Source organism: Aulonocara sp. 'chitande type north' Nkhata Bay, linkage group LG7 (genome assembly GCF_057382095.1).
Source record: "Aulonocara sp. 'chitande type north' Nkhata Bay isolate Kocher_YH1m ecotype deep benthic linkage group LG7, A_spYH_male_GT1.1, whole genome shotgun sequence".
In the NCBI taxonomy this organism is placed as follows: domain Eukaryota; kingdom Metazoa; phylum Chordata; class Actinopteri; order Cichliformes; family Cichlidae; genus Aulonocara; species Aulonocara sp. 'chitande type north' Nkhata Bay.
In genome coordinates this window covers 19,099,995-19,127,529 of record NC_141350.1, presented here as the reverse complement: position 1 = coordinate 19,127,529, position 27,535 = coordinate 19,099,995, and the positions used below count along the sequence as shown (strand labels likewise).

At 42.1% G+C, this 27,535-nt stretch overlaps 1 protein-coding gene across 4 annotated transcripts in view; it reads right to left on the bottom strand.

The window, feature by feature from the left end:
* Window positions 1-27,535, bottom strand: part of LOC147325006 (DENN domain-containing protein 2A) — a 38,191-nt gene that overhangs the window by 2,652 nt on the left and 8,004 nt on the right. For 3 of the 4 annotated variants that reach the window (XM_086299254.1, XM_086299253.1, XM_086299255.1), the window contains 16 exons: window positions 16,757-16,843; window positions 11,556-12,590; window positions 10,153-10,280; window positions 8,802-8,914; window positions 8,493-8,690; window positions 8,213-8,306; window positions 7,377-7,427; window positions 6,927-7,114; window positions 6,432-6,541; window positions 5,693-5,762; window positions 5,083-5,160; window positions 3,972-4,112; window positions 3,674-3,822; window positions 1,853-2,030; window positions 1,692-1,733; window positions 1,424-1,529 (listed from right to left, as the gene is read on the bottom strand). In XM_086299254.1, the coding sequence (XP_086155380.1) occupies window positions 1,424-1,529; window positions 1,692-1,733; window positions 1,853-2,030; window positions 3,674-3,822; window positions 3,972-4,112; window positions 5,083-5,160; window positions 5,693-5,762; window positions 6,432-6,541; window positions 6,927-7,114; window positions 7,377-7,427; window positions 8,213-8,306; window positions 8,493-8,690; window positions 8,802-8,914; window positions 10,153-10,280; window positions 11,556-12,590; window positions 16,757-16,842 (2,767 nt within the window). In that variant the 5' untranslated portion in view covers window position 16,843. Of the gene's footprint in view, window positions 1-1,423; window positions 1,530-1,691; window positions 1,734-1,852; window positions 2,031-3,673; window positions 3,823-3,971; window positions 4,113-5,082; window positions 5,161-5,692; window positions 5,763-6,431; window positions 6,542-6,926; window positions 7,115-7,376; window positions 7,428-8,212; window positions 8,307-8,492; window positions 8,691-8,801; window positions 8,915-10,152; window positions 10,281-11,555; window positions 12,591-16,756; window positions 16,844-27,535 lie in introns of those variants that run through there. The other variant, XM_086299256.1, reaches the window with a different exon arrangement.

The following is a 27,535-nucleotide window of genomic DNA, read 5'->3' as shown; positions in this document are numbered from 1 at the left end:
GGCGACCACAAAGAACATGAGATTTATGCAGAGTTACACCACATTTATGGTTTTGTATTTTTAACCACAACATTTCTACTTTGAATTTCGTCATACTTCAAGGACCCTTTAATGCTAAAGGTGAATTATTAAGGAGGAAAAACTTGAATACTGGAATGAAGCTGTCCAGTCATATTAAAAATTTAGGGAAAATGATGAAAATCTCTGGGAATGTTCTCTTGGAAAATTTCTTCGGTGTACCACAAAACTATGATCAAGTTGCAGAATGATAAGTTGTAGGTGTTTCGTACATACCTATATATTTCACTGGAAAACAGCTGGCAATGAACATTAGAGCTGTGGTACATAATATTCATTACATGAAACCCAGGAAGATATGACTGGTAACGAAAACACTTCAAAGCTTTTTAAACCAGAGATTTGTGCAGACTAATATCACTAAAAAGAAGGCTGTGGCAATTAATGTAAAAAAGAAAGTTTCCACAGGACTTAGGTGCACCCTTACTGCTTTCATAAGAATTAAGATGTTAAGTAGTAGCCAGGAGTTACTAATCAAATGCACTCTTGTGAGCACCTCTATAAAAGCACAAGTTTTGGCAAGAGTGGATACCCCAGCAAATTCACCTCAGACCATGTTGTTCTCAGAGAAGCTGCCAAAAGACTAAGAGCTACATCTCAGACTCTTCAGGCCTCATTTAGCATGTTGCATGTTAAAGTTCATGACAGTACAATTAGAAGATTGAACAAGTATGACTTGTTTGGAAGGGTTGCCAGAAGACAGTCTCTCCTCTCTAAAAGGAAAATGATGGCAAAGCTGCATCTGAACAACCCACAACACTCCTGGAACAATGTCTATTGGACAGACAAGAGCGTGTTTTCACCATGTTTGGTTATAACACACAGCACCATGTTTAATGAAAACCAAACACAGTATATCAAGACAAACACCTCATACCAACTGTCAAACATGGTGGTGGAAGTTATTTAGTATTGTAAAGTCAAATGCACAGCCAACGGTCTGACAACTAAAGCTTGGCAGAAACTGAGGCCAATAATCCCAAGCACAGCAGCAAATCTACAACAGGATGTCTGACACAGAAAAGAATTAAGATGTTGCAATGGTCCAGTCAAAGTCCAGACCTCAACCTGAGTGATGTGCAGTGGCGGGACCTAAGAGAGCTGTACATAAACCAATGCCCGCAAACCTCCATGAAATGAAGCAATACTGTAGAGGACAGTAGCCAAAATTCCTCCCCAAGAGACTGAAAGTCACACTAAAGATGCTTACTTCAAGTTATTGCTGGTAAAGGTGGTTCTGCTAGTCCTGTGAAAACTTTCTTGCTCATAGTACATTCTGTTTACACACCAAAAAACCAGAAAACCCACATTATATATGCAAGAAATAACAAGTATGACAAGTCACCATTGGGTAGATCTCCTTTCTCACAGGCCAGCTCCCTTCTCTTGTCCAGCACATGCTCCAGAGCTGCCTGCAGCTTATGTGGAAGAATAGAGTCCTCATCATCCAGCTATAGAAGAGGAAAGAAAACTAATTTAAACAAACTTAACACACAGCCCACTCCACAAAACATCTTTTACAGTCACAACAAGGAACTCTTGTGTGACTAGTGACATTTTTTACTGTGCTCTTTCTGTTTTAATCTCTTTTTTTTCCTTTTCTTTTTTTTTACCTGTCGAAGGAAGCGGCTGTTGCCGAGGTCAACCACCAGGACCTAACAAGAGGGAGAATGATGTTATTTCCTGAAGCTATTGTTCAGTATAGGAAGTGCCCAGAGTAAAGGGCATCACGGGCAATAAATTACAAAAAAACGAAAGAAAAACCTTCTCTTACTTCTTCTATGGGCAGCTCTTTGAGTCGAGGTAGAGAACTGGAAAGGAGGCCAACGATAAAGGGAGTCGGAGTGCAGACTATATCCAACATGGACGGTGGGAGCACCGGGATGTATGTATGCTGCCAGGTGAAGGGATAGAGTAGAGCCACTACTGCATGACAACACTGAGACAACGTACTGTGGAAAGAGAAAGAAAGTGTGAAAAAATATTGTCATAATCTGGTAAACAGATGAATAAATCTTCCAATAAAACCAGAAAATGGGCAAGTGTTATCATTTGTCTTCTGTCTTACCTCCCTCCCTCCACCAACCACCTTACTTCCTATTAAAAGCGAGTTTTTCTGTCCCACTGTTGCCAACTGGTTACTCATAAGAGGTTGTCTGATTGTTTGGATTTTCTCTCTATTATCCTACGATTTATGTTATAGTATAAAGCGCCTTTAGGAGATTTTGTTTCTCAGGTCAACTTTAAACTTTAAACTAATTTAACATTAGTATCATTCACCATGTCGTATGTAATCCCAAATCCCTGTACTATTAGATAAAACACTTCTATATTTGAATATATACATAGAACCTGTAACTATTTTAATATGAAAGCACAATGTAGGCTATTCTTGTACTGAGATAACATTATTTTCATATCTAATCCCATTTAATATGTTGGGAATTCCCAGAAATCATAGCTAGTAAACATGGATAATGTCCAGACAGTGATAATAATAGCTTTTGCTCTTTGATTCACATGTTCTGGAGAAATGTTGGTTCATATATGATAATATATCCTTGACATTCACAACAAAAGGAAAACACAAAATCACAGTAAAAAAAAGTCTAAAATAGAAAGAAAATCCCTACCACAAGATGGCGCTATCCTCCTTCTAAAAAATAACTTCCCCTGCCAACCACTTATTAATGTGGAACATGTTGAGAAAAGTTCATTTATATGTTTCCCCATTCAAACCCGCTGTCACCCTAAAATGAGTGTTTTAATGGAGTGTGATGCAACACTTGCAAACTCTATACAGTGACAGCAGACACACTCACACACTGTTGGCTTAATCGCCACTGCATTTCCATCTGCTTGCAGTTAATTCATTATTTTAAAAAAAAACCCAAAAAAACAATTAACGAGGCCAAATTTCCACTTCACGGCAGAGAAAGTGCAACAGCTCTGGTAAAAATGCTTTTAATGTAAGCTGTTTGAATACTATGGAATACTGTCTGAAAACCGTAGTTTGAATACTAAGGATAAGAAAACAAAAACACACAAAACAGTTCACTCTGAAGAGCTTCATCAAATAATTTTTATGCTTTATGTATTCATACAGCATGAACCTTTAGGGTGTTTAAATCAGATTAAGAGGGACTTCTGTAGACGCCACATGTGTATCACAGCAGTAAGAAAGCCCTTTGGGGGTGGGGTGGGGAGGGGGATGACAACTATTGTGACGTATGAAGTGAAAGGTTCGAAGGAACCATGTTTGTTTGTAGACGTCAAACTGCACACATGGTGTTAGCTCAGCAGCCATGCTTTAAAGCCTTACTCCTTGTCTGGCATCTATGACAGTTTTCCAGGGAAAAACTGATTGTTCCCCAGGCGACTGTATAACACAACAGCATTCCTTCCTCTCACACTTTGGTCAGCGATCTTCTTTTCCCCAGACTGCCTGTCTACTTGAAATCTCTGTGTCATATCATTCAAACTCTCTGATCTTTTCAGCATCACAACCCTGTCTTGCATAGTCTTATCAGCAACGATTTATGAAGCAAACAAACTAAATAACACAGTGGCTGAACCCAGCAGCACGAGAGCCAACCTGAGTTTGTCAGCAGTGAAGATGACCCTGCGCTCCAGCAGCAGGGAGGCAAAAACTCTGAGGAGAAGACGCAGACTTAATGAAGAGAAGAGACATTCAAAGTCTACGTGTTCCAGGCGGGAATCTGACGGGCGGCACAGTTCTATCACCTGCAGTAAAGAAAGAGGCGTGTAAGGCACACAAAAAGAAGAAAGAAGACCCTTAGATACAAATTACAAAGCTACTAATGCGATTATTTCTATAGTTTTAAACAATGCTGATTTGGGTAATAGACTCCTTTGTAAAAATGTCTTTGTACCTCTGTCCCAGAGCCAGGTAGGAAGTTTTTGACGGTGATAGTTCTTCCTGGAGCAGGGAAGGGAGCCTCCATGATGCCTCTCATGAAAGGCTGCACCAGGGCAGGGGAGATCGCCCTCCTCTTTTCCACTTCATCCAGAATCTGTAAGAGACAGGAAAGGGAACACTTTGGTTTCAGCACCAGCAACCTGTAGTTATTGTGTTACAAAAAAATGACAAAACTCTATACAAATCTAATTTACCATTCAAATATTTAGGCCAAAATGTAGTTAAAAGATAAAATATAATAACATCTCCGTAATCAAACTTTACTCACCTCCCTGCTATTTATTCTTATAGAATTCTGGTTCTTACTTAATTAACATAATAATAATAATGTGCTGGATTTTGCTCCTGCTCTCCCCTCCTGTGGCTGTGCAAGTAGAAGGCCCTAGAATGCAACCATACTGCCAAATATAAACGACCATCTAACAGAAATTGCTGCAAATGAAAAAAAAATCTATCTTCTTGTCACTATAGTTCCAGACTCAAATCCCTAATTTTCTTTTAGGAAAGTGGATATTATTAGCCAAATGCATTTATTCTGACCATAATGCAGTATGAATATGGCGCCACATTAAAACACAACAAACAGCTAACACCCTGACTCAATCATGTGTACTCCTCTACTCTACAAACACACTCTACGCATCTGTGCTGAATTAAAGCGTGTGTAGCTGATTGACTACATGTTGAAGATATTTAGAAAACTCTTCCATGTATGTGTCCTTAGTAATCAAACTTTATCTATAGCATATGTACGCTGCAAAGCATTTACACAGGTCAACATGCAGATGAATCTAAGGCTCATTACAGGGGAGCTCTTCCACTGAAGCGACCACATCAGCTGCGTTGCACATGTGTCGCTTTACTGTAGCCATGGATACGAGCCCCTGTGGGAAAAGGGACTGGGGAAAGTGTGGGTGGAGTTCTTTGGGCACCGAGGGTGGTACTTTTTAATGGTGGTTTGTGTTAACACGTGCAGTTCAGAGCAGTGTAACTGAATGCAAGTCACGGCTCTGAGTATAGTTTGCACATTTGTGCCTGTGCTTAAGTCACTGCTGTGTATCTACCTTGGAGAAGAGGTCAAAGCATCCCAGGCGGCTGACGATACAGTAGACTTCAGGGAGCCTTCGGCCTTTGCCACTGGGCTGTGAACAGCCAGAAGGAAAGAGACAGACAGGTTCATAACACAAGACTGCTCAACCAACTACAACTAGAGGATTAGAGCAGTGAAGCAAACCAAAGCCTTTATTTGACAGAAACTTTACAGCTACATTCATGAAAAAAAAACAAAAAAAGTCATCCATGTTGAAGAAATACGTTGGAATGAGAAAAAAACAGCAGAAGGCTTTAAACCAGTGGTTCTTAACCTGAGTTCGATCGAACCCTAGGGGTTCGGTGAGTCGGTCTCAGGGGTTCGGCAGAGCCTCAGCTGTGATATGCACGGCTCATTTTGTGCACCAGTAAAAAACATATGTATGTCTTGAATTTGAAAAAAATCCTATTTTATTTTTCACTAAAGAGGGGTTCAGTGAATGCGCATATGAAACTGGTGGGGTTCGGTACCTCCAACAAGGTTAAGAACCACTGCTTTAAACAGACTATAATGAGGGATTCGTTTTATTAAGCCTGAATTAGCAGAAACCTGCGACCGTAACAGGAAGCATTGTAAGAGCATACCAGTAAACGACGGCAATATCCAAAACGTCTGCTTCCATCTTCACCAGTCAGTACAAATGAGAAGGTCTCGCTGGGGATGTAAAAGGGAAAGATAATTCAAACAATCATATAAAAAAAACATCTTAAAACTGTTAAATCACAAAAAAACAAAAAACGCAGGGTCAGGTTTTTACCACCAAAACCTTACTTTGTACTTAACACAGAGAGCCCTCGGGACAGGGTCACTCTGGAAAACAATCGCACAACACTTCCTAACCTCTACCTGACAGGTAATCATTCACTGCTGTTAACCTTCATGACAGGGGAGAGTGTCAGCCAGTCCACTTTAATCATATGCTTGGTTGCCCTCACCCCTCAGACATCTGCCTCTGGATAATTATTAGCCATCGCCATCACACAATCATCACTTCTCAGAACAATGTGTACATTGACCGGAGGCATTGAGTAATGCAGCTTGTAGAGCAAACAAGGAGAGTAATTTCTGTAATAACAAGTTAGGTGCATGGTGTTAGAGCTACCATTTCTCCTGAAGGCACTAAAGATTTGCTAATTTCCAGTAATTTGTCAGTCATGACTGATTAGTCTTTGGGACTTTCAGCTTTCAACTTTTCAAGTGATAATCAGTGAGGAAAACAGCTGAGTGAGCTGTCACCACTCCAGAGGGAAATTCCCGTGTCCACGTTTGCTTTCACTTCACTTTGTGCTTGTGTGCCGTGGCAGCATTCAGATCCAAACTGACCTGGGAAAGTTGTCGACGGGTGCCCAGTCTTTGGCGTCTGGGAAACAAAACTGCGGGATGACCTTCAGCTGGTCCTCAGTCTCTCGCATGAACTTAAAGCTCCTTTCAAGCTGGATGAGAAAAACCCCCACATAAAATAAAGAGATTCCAAATAGAGGTCAAAGCATTTAAATTAAAGAAAGAAACAGCGACAGTTATTTGCACAGCAGACGTGTAATGACTGAATATATAAAGAGTCACAGTTAAACTACTTAGTGCATATTTTGGCCCCGCATGTCTGAGTTCAATCAGTCTTTGATTTTAACTTATTAAAATTTTCTTCAATCAAAACTAAAGCAGTATCACTGCTCAAATCGCCACACTGCTCATAAACTGGGGTGTACATGTTTCCTCATAAATAATGGTCAGGCAGACAGCAGACAATGTCGATTTTCAAAAAGTTTACATATAATATTCAGCTTCACTCGTTTTGCTCCAGTAACACTTCTGTTTTACCTTGAGAGGAAACTGCTGTGTGACTTCCGGCAGGTACGGAACTCCAGCTTTGGTCTTATGGAGCGCAACAACTATAAAATACTCAAAGAGTTTCCTCTCCTGCAGTTCCATCAAATCCCTCTCCAAGGTCCGGTACCGCCCCGTCTGCCTCAACATGGACTGGACCGACACAAGCCGCTGGCTATGAGCTGTGGAACACAGAAACACATTTCATCAACATGCATGTATGCGATCCACAGATATATACACAATGTGTGTGTGAGTTGCAGTGAACCCACAAATTACAGCCTGCATTTCCAGCTTTAGCTATATCACAGAACTGGAAGAAAACTACAAAAGCTCACATCGTGCTTCTTTGTCATTTATATCATTAATATTAAAATGTCCTGCTGAATGAAAAACATTTACATTATAGATTGCACTATGTAGCACGTCTGTTTGGATTTTCACCTTTTAGTTTCTCCTCCGTGTCGCTTTCCGACTCGCTGTTCTCGTCTGTCACTGAAAACAAAAGAGAAGAAAAGAAAAGAGATTTATAGCACCAGTAAAGTCGGAAAAGGCCCCCAAAATATTAAATGACTTATGCAATACTTGTTTAAATAATGAGATAAAGGCAAGACTGCAAAGCACATGGAGTGGGTTGACTGCTGAGAGTATTAAAGGTAAACTATTAATAAACTACAACAAAGAAAAAAATGAAGAAATAAAATAATTTGTGCCAAAGGGTACATATTCTTAAAACAATGATCACAATCAAAATTAATATGAGAATTTTTTTTCCAGTTTGTCAAATTTTTTCTAGACCAAACAGTTATCATAATAGAAAACAGAAAGTTTTATAGCAGCACGTAATATTTGAATGTGGGCCCCACATGGGCTTTCTATTGCCAAGCACACTGTGGACTTAGTTGGTGTTATACTGTATTTAATGGCAACTGGGAACCCATGATTGTCTAAACATTGCCTTGCATGGTAAAGTCCTGTTTTTCTGTCTATGAGTTGCCTATTTTCTGTGTCTTTTGTTTTCATTGGACTACCAATCTAGTTTCCCTTATGAAGATTACTAAAAACTCCACAAGGTGCCAGACAATCACTGAATTAAGTAAAATTGAATTCATGTCTCTACTTGAGATGACAGACATATTGAAAAATGCAACCTCCTTCTTGAAAGCGCTGCAGTAGCGGACGCAATGTTTCGCAAGTTAAAGATGTCCGTGCAGTCAGTTTCAATTTTCTTTCACTAAATCAGAGATAGACAGTAGCCTGGTGTTCACTTGATGGCTCACCTCTCCCTGAGCTGGACTCAGCAGACTGAGACACCTTCTTCATGCGTTTCTTCCCTCTGCGCGCCTCGAAGATCCCATTGATCTTCACCACCATCTGGAGAAGTTGAGAACAGAAACACAAAGGCTTTAACCCTTTAAACTGATAAACAAAAATGTGCCTGTACCAAGATCCTTTCAGTGCAACCTCAGTGAGCCCTTTTCATTAGGTACTCTTCCACACAGGAAACGTACAGTAGAAATGTTCTTGCTCCTCTTTAAATCCCAAAGTGGGAGTTCGTACCTTAGGGATTTTCCTCCGTCTGCGATTGTAAGGGTCCCCTGAGAGACACGGGGTGTCGTCGGGGCTGCTGGGCGTGGAGGGGGGGCTGATACGGGAAGGTGAGGAGATGCCAGTGTCTCTGTTGGTCTTACGTAGCTCGGGGATCTTGAAGCTTCGTCGCTCCGAGTTTTGTCTCAAAAAGCCGGGCTTGGAGGAGAGCTGATAGGGACAAACACATTTTAGCATACTTTTAGGTTAGGTTAGGTTTTCCGATTCCATTGGATCTATTTGATTATCGTATTTATCCATATTTATCCATCCTTAATGTACCTTATTTGGTGTGCTGGGGACAGGAGATGAAGAGGCAGGTGAAATGCATTTGCTTCCCAAACAGCTTCTCTCCAGCTCAATATCTTCATAGGGGTTCTCCTTGGACGGGGGATCTTTAGAAGCAAAAACACATGTTTTTAACGTCACAAGTTACACAATAGCGCGCTCGTTCCAAAGCACAGATAAGCACTCTTTCCATATCACTCACGTTTGTTTTGCCAGACGATTCCTACTCCAGATGTGCGGAGAGCTATTACAAGTAGCAGTATGTGTAACCCAGCTCATATTTCATCATGATAAGACTTTTGCACAGCTAAAGTTAAAAGCAAGCCCTGCATATACGAAGTGGGGTAGCTTTCCAAAGCCTGTCTCTTTCTTTCTCTCCATCTGCCTCTGACTCTCCCCTGCTCTATCAATCCATCCACCAGATGTGACTTGTACGCAAATAAAGAGGGACGTTCAGTTCCCTGTTCCTTCTTGCTCAGGAAAAAGACAAAGGAAAAAAAGAAAAACAACAGATCAGTGTGCTGTTTTCCACATTGCTTGCTGAAGAGAGTGTCACACTAATCTCCATAATGTGTTTCTGTGTGCTATCAGCTAGTCAAACCCATCAAAGAGGCACGAGACTGAACACATGTGATGGCAACAGTTGCCTTCCTCTCTGTCTGCAAACAGTGACATGCGACTGTGTGTTCAAAGGGTGTTTGTGAAAAGCTTGTGGGTGGAGGGAGGCAAGACTTCGAGGACATCACAAGCATTCATCACTGCCTCCCTGAACAGTTTTATTAGTAGACATATAGTTAGTCTGACTCGCTTTACCCATGGGAGGTTATTGAGAGTTCAGTGAACAATGTCTGAGAGTTTTAACTAACACTGCTGTACAAAAGGAGGAAACTAACAAGGTTAAAATAAGCTCCAGCATCACTCAGAAGTAGTTGAACTTAATTTGATTGTTGCCGGCAAAAACAGCCACCGTTACATACCAGTCTGCCCCCCACCCCAACCCCTCCCCCACCGCCATCCCAGAGCCCTGACAATCACAGAAGCCAACCTCAGCTACAATGCAACCTCACACAACGCCACTATTGTGCGTTATGAAATTAAACGCGCTCTAGGTGGGGCCGGCATAATACGACAGACAATAAGTGAGGAATTTCTATTTATAATTTTTTAATAAAAGCTGAGCGGCAAAGCTCTAAATTACAAAAAATATAAAAAGAGTAAAGAGATTTTGCCCTCTTTGTCAACTCTGTCACTGAACTCTTTCTTTCTTGCAAACTTTGAGTCAGTTTATGAATTTGCGTGCAAGGCAAAATGTTACAGAGATAATTTTTTGGTATGTAATATTTACCTATTATGTCCTCATAGACATTCTCCTCTGATAAAGTGCGTGTTAAGCCCAGTCTGGATTGATGATACCAGTTCACCTGGGAGCTTTCTGCAGACGACTGAAGCAAATCCTCAAATTCGTAGGACTTCCTGGTGGACAGAGGAGCACAAAGACGAAAGAGTTTTGACTGACATCTTAAGGCGAACATGTGTCACGGTAATGTTGTTGATTTTTTCTTTTCACTTGCAAAACATGAAACTGATATTTCAGTTTGTTAGCTGCATCGTCAAAATAAACACATCTGTTTCATCAATCCAAATGTATCCACTGGAGCACAATGCATACATTTACACATGCGTGCAATCAGTAAATCAAAAGTCTTGGAATCAAAGTAATTCTGTGCAATTTTACTGCATTAGATTATACAGAATAATTATTTAACAGAGTACATCACAGTATCATGGCTTGCTCTCTTTATATGAAATAAAGTTAGATAAAGTAAATGCAGTGTCGCCGCTCTGACGCAGTTTTAGCCAAAACTGAACAATACTGGATGATGTGGATCTGGTGACTGGTGAAGGCACATCTATGGAAAAGCACCCTGCAATGGACACTCAAGAGGGAGACAGCCTGACCAAACAAAGGGCTTGACACAGCAACACACTTGAGCACACACTTGAGCGAGGCCTCCACATATGGTATGGAATGTAACAGATCCAAGCCAAGCTCCGAAACAAGAATTCAGACCACTGGAAAAAGCGAACAATAGATGTGCTCAATACTGCAGAGTTCACATTTTTTTGGTTTCCCTACAGAGAGTCCTGCTTTTTTGATTGTAACCATCTGAACTGAAGGGCTACTGAGAGCCGAAAAGTCAAACATCTTTAACCGTTTGCAATCAAAAGACTACTTTTCAGATTGATCAGATTTTGCACTTTTAACGTAATTACGCCAAATGAATTTTTAAGAGCTCATTTTTTTGTAATTCTGTGAAAAAGCAAAGCTTTTTGACATGACTCTTCATGTTGCTCTTCTATTATTCCAGTGGAGTTGTTTTGGATGGAGGAACTAGTTGCGTCGGTGTGTACATTCCTGAGATCAAACCAATGAGCTCATTTTGTGGGATATTTAGAAAAAAGGATGAGGTCACCGGTGATTCTGATTTACAGCAGATGTGGGAAATGTTGTGCACCTCCATGTTTGTTTAATGCTGACGGGGGAAGGGTTTAAGGACATGTACACCGAGCTATCGCCGGCCAATCCAGTTCCCACTTTACAACTTTTGGAAAATTTTAGCTTTTGCGGTGTGTGGGCTGGGTTAACTTTATTTTTCCACATTTTCAGCATGTTATTAAACTTGAGTAAAGATCTAACATTCTTGGTCAGGAAGGATATTTTTCCCTTCTTTCTTTTCAGTGTCTTACCTGTTGCTACTGTTACGTGCTTTATCTACCCACGGTCTCCTGCAAACTCCTGGGGGTGGGCACGTGGGTAGAGGTGGAGGAGGAACGGAGGGCAAAGGAGGCAAGTTCCTTCTTCCCTTTCCCAAGAAAGGCCCTGAAGCTGGGGTGGCGGGCGGCGTGTGGTGCTGGAAGGTTCTTTGAGGTTTAGGGAGAGGGTTTATAGATGGAGCACCTGGCTCATTGTACACATTCTCTGAATCTCCATCCCTCCATCTCCGTGTCCCACTAGGTCGAGCCATGTCAAAGGTCCCAAAAATGGGCTCATTGCCCCTCTTTTCTGTCTCCTCCAGCTCTTCCTTAGAGGGAGGACAGAAGTAATTCCCTGGGAATGCCAGTGAAGGTCTGTCAGGAACCTCCTTTGTTGCCTTCTCTAGTTTCTTAACATGAGTTAAAACACTTTTCTTGTCTTGGGGTTGTTCTGTTGGCTTAGAAGCCCGAAATTCCCTCTCTACCATCACTTCTCTGTCTTTGTTTGCTGGGGCTTCTGGGGATTTAGGTCTCGAATCCCCCAGCTTACCAACATTCTCCTTCCCCGAGTCTTGTCTGTCCCAGCTGACAAACCTCTTGCTGTCTGTCCTTTGGACTTCTGTAGTTTTGGATTCCTTTTTCCTCACTGTCTCAGCTTCCTTCAGTGTCGCACTTAGTGGACATGTTCCTGAAATAGTTACTGGGACAGACTCCTTCTTGCCCTCCCACTGGGATATCTTATCACGGATGCTGGCGGTTTTGGCTCCTGCTGGGCTCTTGTTGTGGTTCAGCTTAGCGCACAGCCCGTTTTCCATGTTGGGAGCCCGTGGGTCAGTAGCAGGAGTCGTGGCTCTCCTGTGAGCCAGCATGGAGTCAGGAGGACCTGGGCTGAGGAGAGGAGAGAGGTGATTCTTTATGGACACAGCGGTGTCCCTCCTGTCTCTGTCCACTGGTGACCCACACACCTCTTTGGGCTGGGGCACCACTGCTGACGGAGCCTCGCCAAGCTTCAAGCCACAGCACTGGAGCCTAGGAAGGACAGATACGGAAAGATGAGCGTGCACACAAATTAAAGGAGAAAAAATACTAGAGAGACATGGCAGTAAATCAGTTAATTAAGAAACCTGTACACGGAACTAAAGGACACAATTAAATCTCATTATTGTTTGATTTTAATGCAGACACAATGAAGAACCAAAATGAAAATAGCAAAACACATGGTAAACTCTGCATTTATACCAGCGTCTTGCGCAATGACACTTCAGATGAGCCCCTGACATTATTAGAAGAAGCTGCACACACTAATACACTTTTGACAAAGCCATAATATGGAAAAGGCCAACAGAGAACACAAAAATACTTCAAAAATAACATCTCAAAAAAACCACACACTATTCAGACAAGCTCTCCTTAAACCTGTCAAAAAGTTTAGAAATTCAACTCGACACATGACTGCAAGACTACAAAATGTTTGTTATAGATTATGATCTTCCATAACCAGAGCTTTTATGTCATGTGGGCATAGCTGGACTGGCCATCGGGCATACCGGGCACTTGCCCGGTGGGCCGCTGGTGATTTTTTGTTTTTAATGGGCCGATAGATTTTTTTTTATATATATATATATAGGAAGGGTATATATAATGAAAGGTGTTGGATTGGCCAGTTGGTCATGATCGACTTTGGGCTGGACCAATTACAGCCGAGGAGGCCGGATGGACCCTCCCCCTTGTTTAGCAATCACGTGGCTTTCACGCATTGCATGCCGGGAACTCGTGGCAAAACAATCCAAGTACCGCATCAAATGCAAGCATTTGCAGCACCGCAAAACGTTCATTCTCCGGTTCCAGTACCTTCTTTTTTTTCTTTGCCGCACAAAAAAGGAATGTACAAAACAAAAGGAGAACAATGCCGGTCCGTACAAAGACAGACTTGACGAAAAGACAAAGAAAAGATACGAGGAAAAATCAAAGGAGTGAAAGGGTCAGACCCTTACGAGCACACAGAGTGGACAAAAGACGTCAGCGTGCTGCCCAACTTTCACCACGCTCATATTTATAATTATACGGTTCTTGGAGTGAGTGCATACACTCATGAAGTTTAGTAACTTCAGGTCACTGCAACAAGCCCAGGTACAGTTTGCCGACGGATGGGTACAGGACCTTGAAATGCACCGTGTAGAACGAAAGACCATCGTACGAACAAAGGTAAGTTTACCAGTCTCACAAATCGTCGTCATAAATACACATTCGTTAACCGTTTATTAATATAACCTTTGAGCTCAACGGTAATTAATTAGTAGTGGAAATAATCTCTGGTAGCATCACAGAAATGTAGCAGTGACAATAATATTGTATGTTGTAATCGTACTGGACAATTAGTGATACAAAACAACTGTTTTATCCTGTGAATAAAAGTATATGTTTTTGTCAATGTACCATAATAACAGAAGCGAAACGCAATATTGTGTCAGGACAATTTACTATTTATGCACAATAAACAAAGGAGCATAGCGCGACAATTTCTGTTCAGCGCCAGACTTGCTTGTAACCTATATCACCAATTATGTTATAAAAATGACGCATTAACTACTACAAAACTCTGACCTTTGTGGGAATGCTTGGAGCAGACTAACATGTGAGCTGGAGTGTTCTGGGACGTTATATTCGGCATATCCAGACCATCCGTCTGCTCTTACTTCGGAAACATGGCTTAAAAAATTTCTCTTCAACAACGTAATCCGATAAAAAAAAAAACGATCTCTCTACCCGTCGGCTTCCCGTGGCTGTCATGCGACCGGCTATTGCAGTTAATAATACAACAGCTTCTTGACATTTTTTGTGTTTCTTTTTATCGCTGTGTAACTGAATTCAATTGAAAGCCTGCGTGCGCTAGTACCTCTTGCCACAAGTTCCCAGAATCCTTTGCGGTTTTACCCCTGAATGACGTCACATTTTCAATCTTTATCCTGGTGGCCCGGTCTCTAGTCAAAATGCCCGGGCCGATTTTTTGTCCCAGTCCAGCCTTGCATGTGGGACAAAAGAAAAGGTTCAGTCGTTCTGAAACAGTGTATTACAGTTTTTAGGAAGGAAGTTTTCTGCAAGCTTGAACAAAAAGAAAACAAAAGATGCAACCAGACTGTGTGGAAGGAGCGAAAGGAAACCGAAAGAGAAAGAAAGGCAAAAGCTGCAGGCTTTTCTTGGTAAAGCAGCAGTGAGAACTATGTAGATTAAAAAAAACAGAGGGAGGGATTACATTGGACTGTTGTCAAATCTAATAATGAATTGTGCAATATTTTTTTTAAATTGTCCACTTCCGCTTTTACTGTACACAGCAGAGAATCTTAAAATTGGCCACACAATCCCAGTGCTTACGGTTCCACCCAAACCGAGCTTTGTTTTACGGGCCAAACAGGAATTCTTGTTAAAAGAGTTCAAACATCTGTTGGGTGCCTCTGTCTCAGCTGTGATTCACTCCTGGAACATTACTGAGTCATGACTGTTTGAACTCTGGGTTTGAGGGTCAAAGTTTACGAGCTACACACAAAGCTATTTCTGGAGAGGGAGATGCAAGTATGCGCAGATGACGAGAGGGAGCTAAGTGTGGACGTGCATCCTTTCTTTTCCGCTCCTGACCCACAAAACTCTGTTCTAGCCCAAAAGCCTATTCATCAAATGACTTGAATTTCCAACAAACAGAGGAAATGTGGCCTTGCTGGGTGACTTCTGATGACATTGCTGGATGTGAAAACCAACAGTCATGCAATCTAGAGGAAATCTCCAGGGAGGGGGAGGGGGGAATTACTTTCCTCAAAGACCTTCAAAGACAAGGCAAAACTTGATGAAAATATGATCACGGAGGAAAAGATATAATTCTCTTCCAAATTAGGAAGGTCAATAAAAAACAAAAGTTAAGGAGAGCCAGATTAGGTAGAGACAAGTGACTGAGTTACAGAAAAAGTGGAGCCAAAGAAGAAAAAAAATGGTAGTCTAACAATAAATAGCGGACATTTACTGCAATGTAACTAAGGGCAGATTCAGGGTCACCTGGGACAGCTCTAACGCTGTGCATTATTGAAAAGGAAGGTTTTAAGCCCAATCTTAAAAGTAGAGATGGTGTCTGTCTTCCACATCCAAACTGCGAGCTGGTTCAACAGAAGAGGGACCTGGAAGATGAAGGCTCTGTCTCTCATTCTGCTTTTAAATACTCTAGGAACTAGAGTGTGCCATCCTAGAGCAAAGTTCTCTATGAGGGTGATACGGTACTTTCGGTGGGTCTCTGAGGGTGGAAAGGAGGCTACTGCAGGAGTGTTTGAAATGGACAAAAATATTCATCGGCTTTGGACTTTTCCCTGAGAGAAATGTCTGGAACCTTTTGAGCAACTGTGACTGGCATGGCAGGCCCTCAAAACAACAGACATCAAAATCTTCCACCCCTATTGGCACAAACAAAAAGGAAAATCCCATCATTATAATCTAAATAGAAACTAATGAATGCTGTAAGGATGACAGAAGGGGCCTTGGAGAGTGGTCATGGACGCATCAGACAGTGGCAGCAGGGGGGCAGTAACAGTATCAAGATGCCAGATGGCTGCCTCTGCCCTGTTCTGCTCCCCTTCCCTGCTATTGTTGTACTGTTGAGCTTAATGAAAAGGGGGGTCTCCTCCTTGCTTAAGTCCACTTCAGAGTTTTCTGTTGGCTATGGGACCATTTCTTGAAATTTGGAGGAAGTTGTGCTTTGGCCAGCTAGTATGTTCCACTACTGGCATTAACCGTACAGTTATTTATTTGGGGTGGCTGTGGTTCAGGTGGTAGAGCAGGTCATTTTACCAACTGGAAGGTTGGTGAAGTGATCCACGGCTCCTACTGTGTCAAAGATACTGAACGCCCAATCAGTTTCCCCGAACACAACCATTGGAGTGTGTTTGAATATCATTGTGTGTGTGATTAGGTTGCAGTAAAAAGTGAGTAGAAAGAAAGTGTATAGGTACCAGTCTATTTACCATTCGTATATCGAAGCTCCTCAATTAATTTCATAATGACAGATGAGTGTGTAACATCAAACTTATTACACAGAGGTAAATGTCCTTGTTTAGGAGGACAAAACAAACACCATACAAGTTGGAATCAGATACCATACTACACGATATCACAGAAGCAAAATGGCAACCTATTCAATTGGCTTTTAAGGCACCCACCCGTTGACTGATTGGTAGATGCAGTTGTCAGTGTTTGTACAGAGCAGCAGGGCCCTCCCACCGGTCATGGTGCTAGCAGCTGGCATCCTGAGAAAACAGGTAAAAAAAAAAAAGAGAGAGAGAGACGGTCAGCCAGTCAGTCAGAAAGATGGAGTGTCTATTAAAAAGGAAAACAGAATTATATTTCAGCTTGCAGGTCAAAAAGTTACAAAAAAAACAGTATAAGCAAAAATATTTCAGCTTGTATTTTTTCTCATAAATAGGCAGACATATAGATTGATGAACGAGGACTGGGTCAAAAGAAGATGCTCCTTTCGAGGACTCTCTTAGGGAGTGGTGTGTGAAAGTAAACTACCAAATGGCTCAAACAAATCTCTTATTTTAAAACTCCTTTTTGAAGACAGCTGCAGAAAAGCAGACCTCACAGACTGCATGGAATACCACCAAACTACCATTCCTCACTTGGTCAGAAATTGGAGAATAGCACTGAAAAACGCCTAAACAGCCAACAGGCATATTAGGTTCCCATTAGCCATGTGGCATTATGGAAAAATACAAAAAAAGAAAAGAGAACCACACTGTAATGCAATTAAGATCCATTAGGATTATATCGGCGGTGGTGAGACAGGAGCACTCAACTTTTTATGTTATCCTCAGCGTTTTGCCCTTTTTTGCATTTGCCAGATCAGATTTCTGATGCACTGCAGCACACACACACATTTTGTTTTTGCACATTACTCCTTTCATTTCTGACAAGAGCTTCCGTAATTTGTTGTCTATCTTCCAGCCACACATTTTCCTGCTGCTGTTTATCACAGGAAAGTAGTGCCGATGCGAGGGTGAGGGGACGTGCTCAGTTTTAAATTATTACTGGGTCCATTTGTCAGCGCACAATGAAACCAGATCCACTTGGAGCGCAGCAAGGCCATCCATATGCAACACTGAACTGGAGCCACTGGTGCACAGTGCTCATTGCTTGGCCTGTAAACACTGGTGGAGGGCTGGCATGAAGCAATAGGCCCTGGCCTTTTGCTTCTGGCAAGTAGTAGTAGACGCAAGGAAAAAAAGAGATAGTTCAGGGCCAAGTCCTGCTGTATTCATGCTTTTAATTCTACAGTAAATTCACAAAGCCACTAATACATGCATTGCCACCCTGCTGCATAGCCAAACACAAAACCCCATATGAAAATACACCTACATAGACTTCTACATCCTGCCAAGGAGTCCATATGCCAGGCCCACACGCGGATTTATGTGTTTGACTTCTACCACATGTGCTCGGATACTTAGAGGTGTTTGCAGGCCGTTAAACATTTCCTGGCCTGGCTCTCCCTCTCTGAGGGGTATGTGAGCCAAATTGACCCAAATTCCACAAATTGTTGTCCTAACTGCTAGTGGGGGGGGAGACTCCAAAAAAAAAAGTCAAAATATCAAATGAAAAAAAAGTAAATTGCAAAATAATATAAATAGCTGAATTCTTCCCTGAGCTAATAGCATAAATAGCCCTCAGGTTTTTGCTTTATGTGTTTTCCTCTTTGAGAATGAAAGAGCAAATGGAGTATGAGGAAGAGTTGTGGTCTGGTCTGATTAGAAGCTGACCACAGGAACAATGTGTCATCCTTTTTAGCTTCTAGCTTTTGCCCACAGCTCAAGCCATTCATTCTTTTGTGTTTAGCTCCCCATCAGTCCGAAGCCTAGCCCCCGAGGGAGGAGGAGGAGGAGGAGGAGGAGGAGGGAGGTTTGCATCAGCCATCCACTGGCCTGTAGGCCCAAATTATTTTCAGCTGTGAGCTGAGCGGGGTCACATGTTTGAGGAGAAACATCAAGTGATTTTTTTTCTTCCTCCCCCACCTGATTATTTTCTTCTTACAAGAAAACCCCAAAAAAGAAACGAAGAATAGAAATCCAGCATGGAAAAGAGGGTGGGCGCGGAGAAGCATGAAGACTTCCACAGGGATGTTATGCCGTAATTAAACTGTAAAACTTTTACGATTTAATTCTTTTCTGTGTTGCAGAAGGGCGTTGCATGTCACGAGGGGGAAGGGGGTGGGGTGGATGGAAGACAGGAACAGAGGAGAGCAGTGGTGGTGCAGCTGGAGAGACAGGGGTTGTCAAAGCCAAAGAGGAAAGTAGATATTGCAAAGAAAAATATGAGTATACTGTTGCACTGTGAAAACAGTGCATGCTTTTAGGCTGTCCCACTTCATTGTTAGGATCCCCAAGGCCAAAATTCTCAGCCTTAAAAGGTAATTTGGTATTTTCACGCGATTCTGTCTTACTGGATTCTAACATTTTGACTGATGCACTTCCCAGCACTTGCCTGAACCTGACGAGCAGCAGTGTATTGTATTCACAGCTTGTAAAAGCGGTAAATTCGACAGCATTGCTGGTTTTACAGCATTCGGTTACTGAGGAAACTTTTCTGGGAGGGTGCTAAGGCTTTTGTCTGCAACATCTATTGGCAGCCATTGTTAACGCTGACCTCTAGAAAAAAAGATGGCCGCCATAACAATGCAGAGGTTGAGGGAAGTCATCTGCTGAGACCAATAAAAACATCACGGGGAAACTGCGACCCAAAAGACCTCTACCTGCCCCGCCCCCTTCAGCCTCTGTCCTGTGATGTGTGACAGGCTGCACATGTGGGGCAGAGGAAATGGAAGGAGTACTGTTCATCCTCAGCTGCGTGGATGACACAGGAGGGGAAAATCGCCTGGAATGGAGATAATTGTCTGATGTTTATGACAATTATGGTTTGGATACCAAGTGATTTATCTACAAACAGTACTTCTGCTGCATTCTGTCATGCACTGACTCTATTGCTGTTTCTAATATTTATATTATTCATCCAGCGATCTGAAGAAAAAATCAATGACAAAAATATATCTAACAAAGGACAAATTTCAAAGCAGTCATGGACTCAGGATGGAAAGAGTCTTGGTGGTTGGTAAACACTACACAGCACTAAATACCTTTAAACCTTTAAACCTTAAAAGATAACAGAAGCTGGTGTCAGAGGTAGGGCATCAGAGCCAAGCATCAGTTGCATAACAAACCCCGTGGGAGATTTTATCAGCAGATGGGCCCTCGGTATCTGGACACGGACAGATTCACATAAACACACCGAAAATATACCACAGAGAGAGGGATGTTGCTTATGTTGCTAAATGTCAAAAAATACACGCTGAATATAATGGTAAATGTACATATAAGAGAGAGAACAGTTTTTAAACATGTTTATGGTCGTGGTAAAAAGCCTCTCAGTTCTCAGGTATAATGGTCCAGTGCTTACCAGGTCTTAAAATTAGGTAAACACAACGAAAAAGTGACATATTGCACGGTGTAATTCTTTATTTACTAAAAATAAGCCAAAATGCAGAAGCACTCTGTGAAAATCTAAGTATAATAATAATCATTAGTAACTATTTTTGCGTGACTTCATCACTCTCTTGTATCATCATGGAACAAATTTGGCCCACACTTATTTTTCAATTCATTCGGGTTTGCGGCCATTCATTTATGCACAGCTCTCTCAAAGTCCTGGCATTTCAATCAGGTTGAGGTCTGGGCCATTCCAACACCTTGATTGTTTTCTTTTTCAGACATTCTTTTGCAGATTCACTGCTGTGCTCTGGATCATTATCCATTATCATTATCAGCTGTCAAAGACAGCTTCACATTTGACTGTAGAATACTTGCTATACTGCTATACAGAGGAGGTCATGATCAACCCAATGAATGCAAGGTGCCCAGGTCCTATGGCTGTGAAATATCCTAAATATTCACCCCTCCAAAAGTTTCACCATGCTTGACAGTTGGTGTGAGGTGTTTGTGCTGACATGCTCTGTTTGATTTTTGCAAAATGTGTCGCTGTGCATTATGGCCAAACATGTCCACTTTGGAGACACTGTTTCAGAAGTCTTGTGGTTTGCTAAGAATTTTGAGTAATCCCTACATCAAGTGTTTTTCCAAGGTATGCTGTTATATGTTATATGATATATGTTAGCAAGCACAAAAAATTACCCAGCTAGACACACAGCAGTCCTTTCATAGATGATGCTGAACTCAATTATTTGATGACAATGTATTGATGCTTACACAAATTTTCTACGCAAGGATCTACTTGTTTGACTAGTCATATATGGTAAATGGTAAATGGCCTGTATTTGTATAGCGCTTTTCTAGTCCCTAAGGACCCCAAAGCGCTTTACACAACCAGTCATCCACCCATTCACACACACATTCACACATATATAGAAGTTGACCTAGTCTTTGCTATGAAGTGCAAATATATTTTTATGCATTCAGACAGTGATATTACCAGTCTTACTTTTCTAACTTGGCAGAATATTATTTTTTTTGTACTTTTGCTCCAAAAATCATCTCAGGTGTTGATATTTGGTGATAACTTGACAAAATGTTGCTATTGGAATGAAACCTTTATCAGACTCTATGCAGGGGGTGCTGTCAGTGTTTCACTCTCTGCTTCATCAGACCTTTAAGTCACTGTCAGCAAGCTGTGGGCCGGCTGCTGTTATCAAACTCGGGAGGCCTGTCTGCCTCTTCTCTACAGCTGCTTCTCATAAAGATTTCATCCTCCTCTCCGTCTCTCTGTCCAGCCCTGCAGGAACAGCTAACACCATGACATCATCATTCCTCCCTTGTCCTTCCCCAAACTTGTTCTTTTCTCTCTGTCACTGCGAAATACCTAAAAAGGACAAAATTACTCAGAGCTCACACTTCATTTCACAGATATCACAGCTTGGAGTAAATACAGCAAAGTAACTTTGGGTGGATAAACTACTGGAGTTAGCCTTTACATAACACTAAAAAAATTATTGCCCAAAATGTGAGTTATAGCAAGTAAAGAAGAGACGATCATTCATGTTCTTCTGATTCTTTCTGCAACCAAGGCAGAGCTGGAGACCGTATCCCTTACATGATGTGGTTCAGTATACGACGTGCCAAAGCCGTGCCTGTGATCAATTTAACACTCCACTGCACATTTAGCCAGGTTCTTCTGGAATGGCAAACTTGGTGGTTTTTTTCCTAACCGTCCTTCACTCTTTTATTTCTCTCTTTCATTACCGCTCTTTCATTCCTACTTAGTCTTAAAGTTGCGGGGAGCAAAGTATGATGCAGAGGAAGAAGCAAAGGAAAAAGGGGGCGGGGTTTAATACTTTGCCCACTCTCTTCCATACAGAAAGCAGAAATCATGTAGAGCCAATTTATTGTGAGGCATATGTTAGGAATCCCAACTGGCACGCTGCCTTGAGCCCTTGCAGGGCTTGGAAAGGTTGTGCCTGATTCTTAAAGAAGTAGGGCAGAACGGTTTGATGGTAAAGGAAAAAATGTACAGAGAGGAAGAGGAGGAGATGGTCTGGCAAATAAAAAATGGAATTTTATCACAACTCTGCAGTCTCCCTCTCTCTGCTTCTCTCTTTGTGTCCTGTTCAGGGCCCCTGCTGCTTTTCCAAGCTGATTCCATAGCAAGGCCTTGGAGAAAATCCAAACAGAAAGACTCTGACTATGAGTGCCCGTGTACAATATTTGGCCACGCACAGAAACACTTTTACAAGCCTGGAAAGTGCCCACTCACCGACAAACACACATATGCACACACATTGTGCAACGTGCTGTCCAAACCCATTGATAATCCCCCTGCCCCGCTGTGGTGTGTCCCCTTGGCCCTCTCCCTCCATTGTAAGAGGAGGATGGACGTGAGACAGCATTGAAACTGGGTTAGCCTCAAAAGCAGACAGGAACTGTGGGGGGATACCATAAACAATTAATTTCTCCCTGTGTGTGTGTTTTTGCTTATCAGTCCATTCTAAATATACCATTGTATCCATTGTTATATTTCTAATGTCGCATATACAGTGGGGCAAAAAAGTATTTAGTCAGCCACTGATTGTGCAAGTTCCCCCACTTAAAATGATGACAGAGGTCAGTAATTTGCACCAGAGGTACACTTCAACTGTGAGAGACAGAATGTGAAAAAAAAATCCATGAATCCACATGGTAGGATTTGTAAAGAATTTATTCGTAAATCAGGGTGGAAAAAAAGTATTTGGTCAATAACAAAAATACAACTCAATACTTTGTAACATAACCTTTGTTGGCAATAACAGAGGTCAAACGTTTACTATAGGTCTTTACCAGGTTTGCACACACAGTAGCTGGTATTTTGGCCCATTCCTCCATGCAGATCTTCTCGAGAGCAGTGATGTTTTGGGGCTGTCGCCGAGCAACACGGACTTTCAACTCCCGCCACAGATTTTCTATGGGGTTGAGGTCTGGAGACTGGCTAGGCCACTCCAGGACTTTCAAATGCTTCTTACGGAGCCACTCCTTTGTTGCCCGGGCGGTGTGTTTTGGATCATTGTCATGTTGGAAGACCCAGCCTCGTTTCATCTTCAAAGTTCTCACTGATGGAAGGAGGTTTTGGCTCAAAATCTCATGATACATGGCCCCATTCATTCTGTCCTTAACACGGATCAGTCGTCCTGTCCCCTTGGCAGAAAAACAGCCCCATAGCATGATGTTTCCACCCCCATGCTTCACAGTAGGTATGGTGTTCTTGGGATGCAACTCAGTATTCTTCTTCCTCCAAACACGACGAGTTGAGTTTATACCAAAAAGTTCTACTTTGGTTTCATCTGACCACATGACATTCTCCCAATCCTCTGCTGTATCATCCATGTGCTCTCTGGCAAACTTCAGACGGGCCTGGACATGCACTGGCTTCAGCAGCGGAACACGTCTGGCACTGCGGGATTTGATTCCCTGCCGTTGTAGTGTGTTACTGATGGTGACCTTTGTTACTTTGGTCCCAGCTCTCTGCAGGTCATTCACCAGGTCCCCCCGTGTGGTTCTGGGATCTTTGCTCACCGTTCTCATGATCATTTTGACCCCACGGGATGAGATCTTGCGTGGAGCCCCAGATCGTGGGAGATTATCAGTGGTCTTGTATGTCTTCCATTTTCTGATGATTGCTCCCGAAGTTGATTTTTTCACACCAAGCTGCTTGCCTGTTGTAGATTCACTCTTCCCAGTCTGGTGCAGGTCTACAATACTTTTCCTGGTGTCCTTCGAAAGCTCTTTGGTCTTGGCCATGGTGGAGTTTGGAGTCTGACTGTTTGAGGCTGTGGACAGGTGTCTTTTATACAGATGATGAGTTCAAACAGGTGCCATTCATACAGGTAACGAGTGGGGGACAGAAAAGCGTCTTACAGAAGACGTTACAGGTCTGTGAGAGCCAGAGATTTTCCATGTTTGAGGTGACCAAATACTTATTTTCCACCCTAATTTACGAATAAATTCTTTACAAATCCTACCATGTGAATTCATGGATTTTTTTTTCACATTCTGTCTCTCACAGTTGAAGTGTACCTCTGGTGCAAATTACTGACCTCTGTCATCATTTTAAGTGGGGGAACTTGCACAATCGGTGGCTGACTAAATACTTTTTTGCCCCACTGTATAGCATTTCTTGTTATTGTGGTTGTCATTTTTAACAAGAGACTCCCGATGACTGGTGTCTAGAGTCTATCCCACTGGGAGCTGGGATCATGGACCAAAATATTACCTCAGAAAATGTAAACAAATCTTAATTATGACTGGGGTGACAAAGAAAGCCACTGCAGGCGCAATTAGGGCGTGAAGGCACAGCCATGCAACAGAATGCGACACCATTTGTGAGGCTTTTTCACACATCAAGTGAGTACTTATTTATTTGTTTGTCTTTGTGCACTCATATGAATAGGAAATGTGATTCAGTTCGCCGGAAGCTTAAGTAAGAGCAACCTCCTGAAATGAAGTCATTGGGCTTTTCCGCACAAAGTGTTTCTGCTTACAAATTCACCCCATACAGTAAGAACTTGGGTTTGCTTTTGATAAATGGGACAACTTTGGCTACCACAAGGTCAAAATGGCAACAAGCAGAAGGAAAACTCCACACAAGCTCAGCAAAATCCTCCCCAAAAGTCCTTCGCACTTGATCTCCACTTGTCAAGAGTTTATAAATGATTCATCTCAGGCTTTTAACTCCATTAGAATTTGTGGCTTCCATTTTTCATGTGGTTAGCAGGTCAGTCGTACACTAAAGACTTAAATGTGATATTGTGATTATGTTTGGGAGAACGTTTAAACACTGTTTGCAAGATAAATGCTGAAAATCAGATTGATCCTCTGAGTCTTTCTTTTTAAAAACTCAACTGACCCGGTGGAAAATTGCAAAATGAAGTATTTCCTCCATCTTAACAATGGATTTTACTAATCAACAACACAAGCTCAGAGGCTACTAAGAGGCATTAACTATCTCCATCAGTGAAGAAAAGCTTCGTGAACAAAATGAGAAGAAAAAATAGAAGTGAAGGATGATGAGCCTGACTTGTAGGCATAGCAAACAAATCTCTTTTTCTTTCTATCCCCCCATCTGGGAAAGCGTGTCGTATTTCTTCTCCTTGCAGAGGTGGAGCATCTGTTCGCCAAATCCCTCCCATGGACTTGTCAGCCCCTCCTGTCCACTGACACAAAGCTCCCATCAGCACAGCTCTGACTCATCCCCAGTCTGCTCCCAATTACCCTTCTGGCTCCAAAGACCAAAGACCTTGCCAACTCATTCCAAGGCCAATTTTCAGCTTTCAGTTTGGCCTACATTACCCCCATAACATTGTCCCTGTTAAGTCCAAAATAGGGTACCTTTACAGCTAATACACCACTTTAGTTTGAGCAAACCTGGAAGAATGTAGTTTAAATCTCAAAGTGCTCAAAAAGTGCTTTTGGGATTTTCTGCATAACTAGAATGACATTTTTCAGTTCAATTCAATTCTGTTTTGTTTATATAGCACCAAATCACAAAGCAATTGCCTCGAGCCACTTCACTTTGTAATGTAACGGCCCTACAACACTAGAAAGAAAACCCCAGCAATCAAATGACCCCCTATAAGCAAGCACTTGGCAACAGTGGGAAGGAAAAACTCCCTTTTAACAGGAAGTAACCTCAGACAGGACCAGGCTCAGGGAGAAGCAGCCATCTGCCACAACCAGCTGGCGCTGAGGGGATAGAGACAGGACAAAAGACAGAACACATTTTCAACACCAAACTCAAGGAAGGAGTGTCAGAAAAAGACAATCTGATAGTCACAAACTACTCAGTGACTTACCAGATGTGCAGAGGTTAGAAATTAAAATGTAAAACATTCAGCTCCTATCCCACAAATACAATGGGATTGCCCTATGCTAAGAAACAAGGTCTCGGTCTAGGAGCACCTGTAGTTGCAGCTCATATAAATTATCACTTACATAGTAAGTATGGTCTTTGACAGGAAATCTTGCCAAACAAAAGGCAATGAGACTTTCTATTTGATGTGATGAATTTCAGCGGATGATTTCTTAACACCCGCAAGTAGCATAGCGATAGAGGCGCCTCTTACGCACACTTACTGCTGTCACACAACCATAGATGTCTATGTTTTACCAAGCCCTCGAAGAGATGGAAACAATCCCAGGGCATGACACCTGAGACCTGGCTCTGCTATCAACAGCACCCAAGGGGCCAGGATTTTACAGACATGCGAGGAAGCGTCACTTTATACGCCATAATTCATGTGGGGAAAACACATCCAACAGTAAGCAGCATTTATGGCTATCTGATATTATACTGTGCTGACACACAATGTGGGTTTCTTGAGCCTAATGGTAAAACCTTTCCTCTCGGAGAAAGCTTCAGCCTGCGCGAATGTGCTGCAGTGAGTGGACTTACACATCCTTTCAACAATAACCTGGCTTCTTGAGCACACTAACATTATCCTCTGGGCCCCTGATCAAATTTCTCCTCAAAGCCACAGTCTCTGAGTTGAGCTCCAATGTCAAAAAATCCTCTCTCTCTCTCTCGTTCTTTCTCCTTCCTGTTTTTTTCACGGTTTCATATTTTAAGGGTTTCACTTGAGAATTCCCACCAGAGATCCCACCCCCCCATCCCATCCCCTGCTCCTCTGCATGCCTGCACAGAAACAGATTTTTGTAATTCGCCGCCAATCCCTGGGGGAGCTGAAAAAGGCGAGAGCTTGGGAAAGTGCTCTTCTGGAGTGCAAACTCCAGAGTCAGAGCTGACGTTTTTGACCTCCACACACCCCTTGACCGACAACTGCGAGCCTGGGCCGAGCGCGCCGGTGGATGAAGAGAGTTTAGCACCAGCGGAGCAAGCCAAAGTAAACTGATGTAAAGACGTGCATTTCCGCTTTCGTGTCTTCAAGAAGAAAGGTGTTTCATTTTGTCAGTTCATCTAACTGATTTATAATTTCTGTATGATACCAGAGTCACTGAAAAACTTACAAAGAAGAAACTTGTGCAAAAATGTATTCTGTTTTTTTAGTTAAATATTGCTAAACTAGAACTGCAAACCAGCCAATAAAGCTTTGAACTGTATTGCAATAAAATACAGAAATTACATTATGAAAACCATAATTAAGCTGGAGACAGACAAAGAGACAACTACTACTTTCTCTCCATCTAACAAGACAGTGCTTAGATGTGATTTGGTATGATCAAAGCTGCTCTGTGTCTGCAGATTGTCTGGGGCATCTACTCATTATGTTGTTACACTTTGATGAAATCTCCAGCTCCAGGTCCAGATAAAGTATTGTTTTAATTGTCATTTTAGAGTAGATCACTAAATTCACAGGTAAACAACCTGTAAATTTTAGAAAAGAGAAGAGATTCAAACTGTGCACTAACCTTTTCCCACTTTGCTTGGAATGCCCATCATAACAAGGCAAC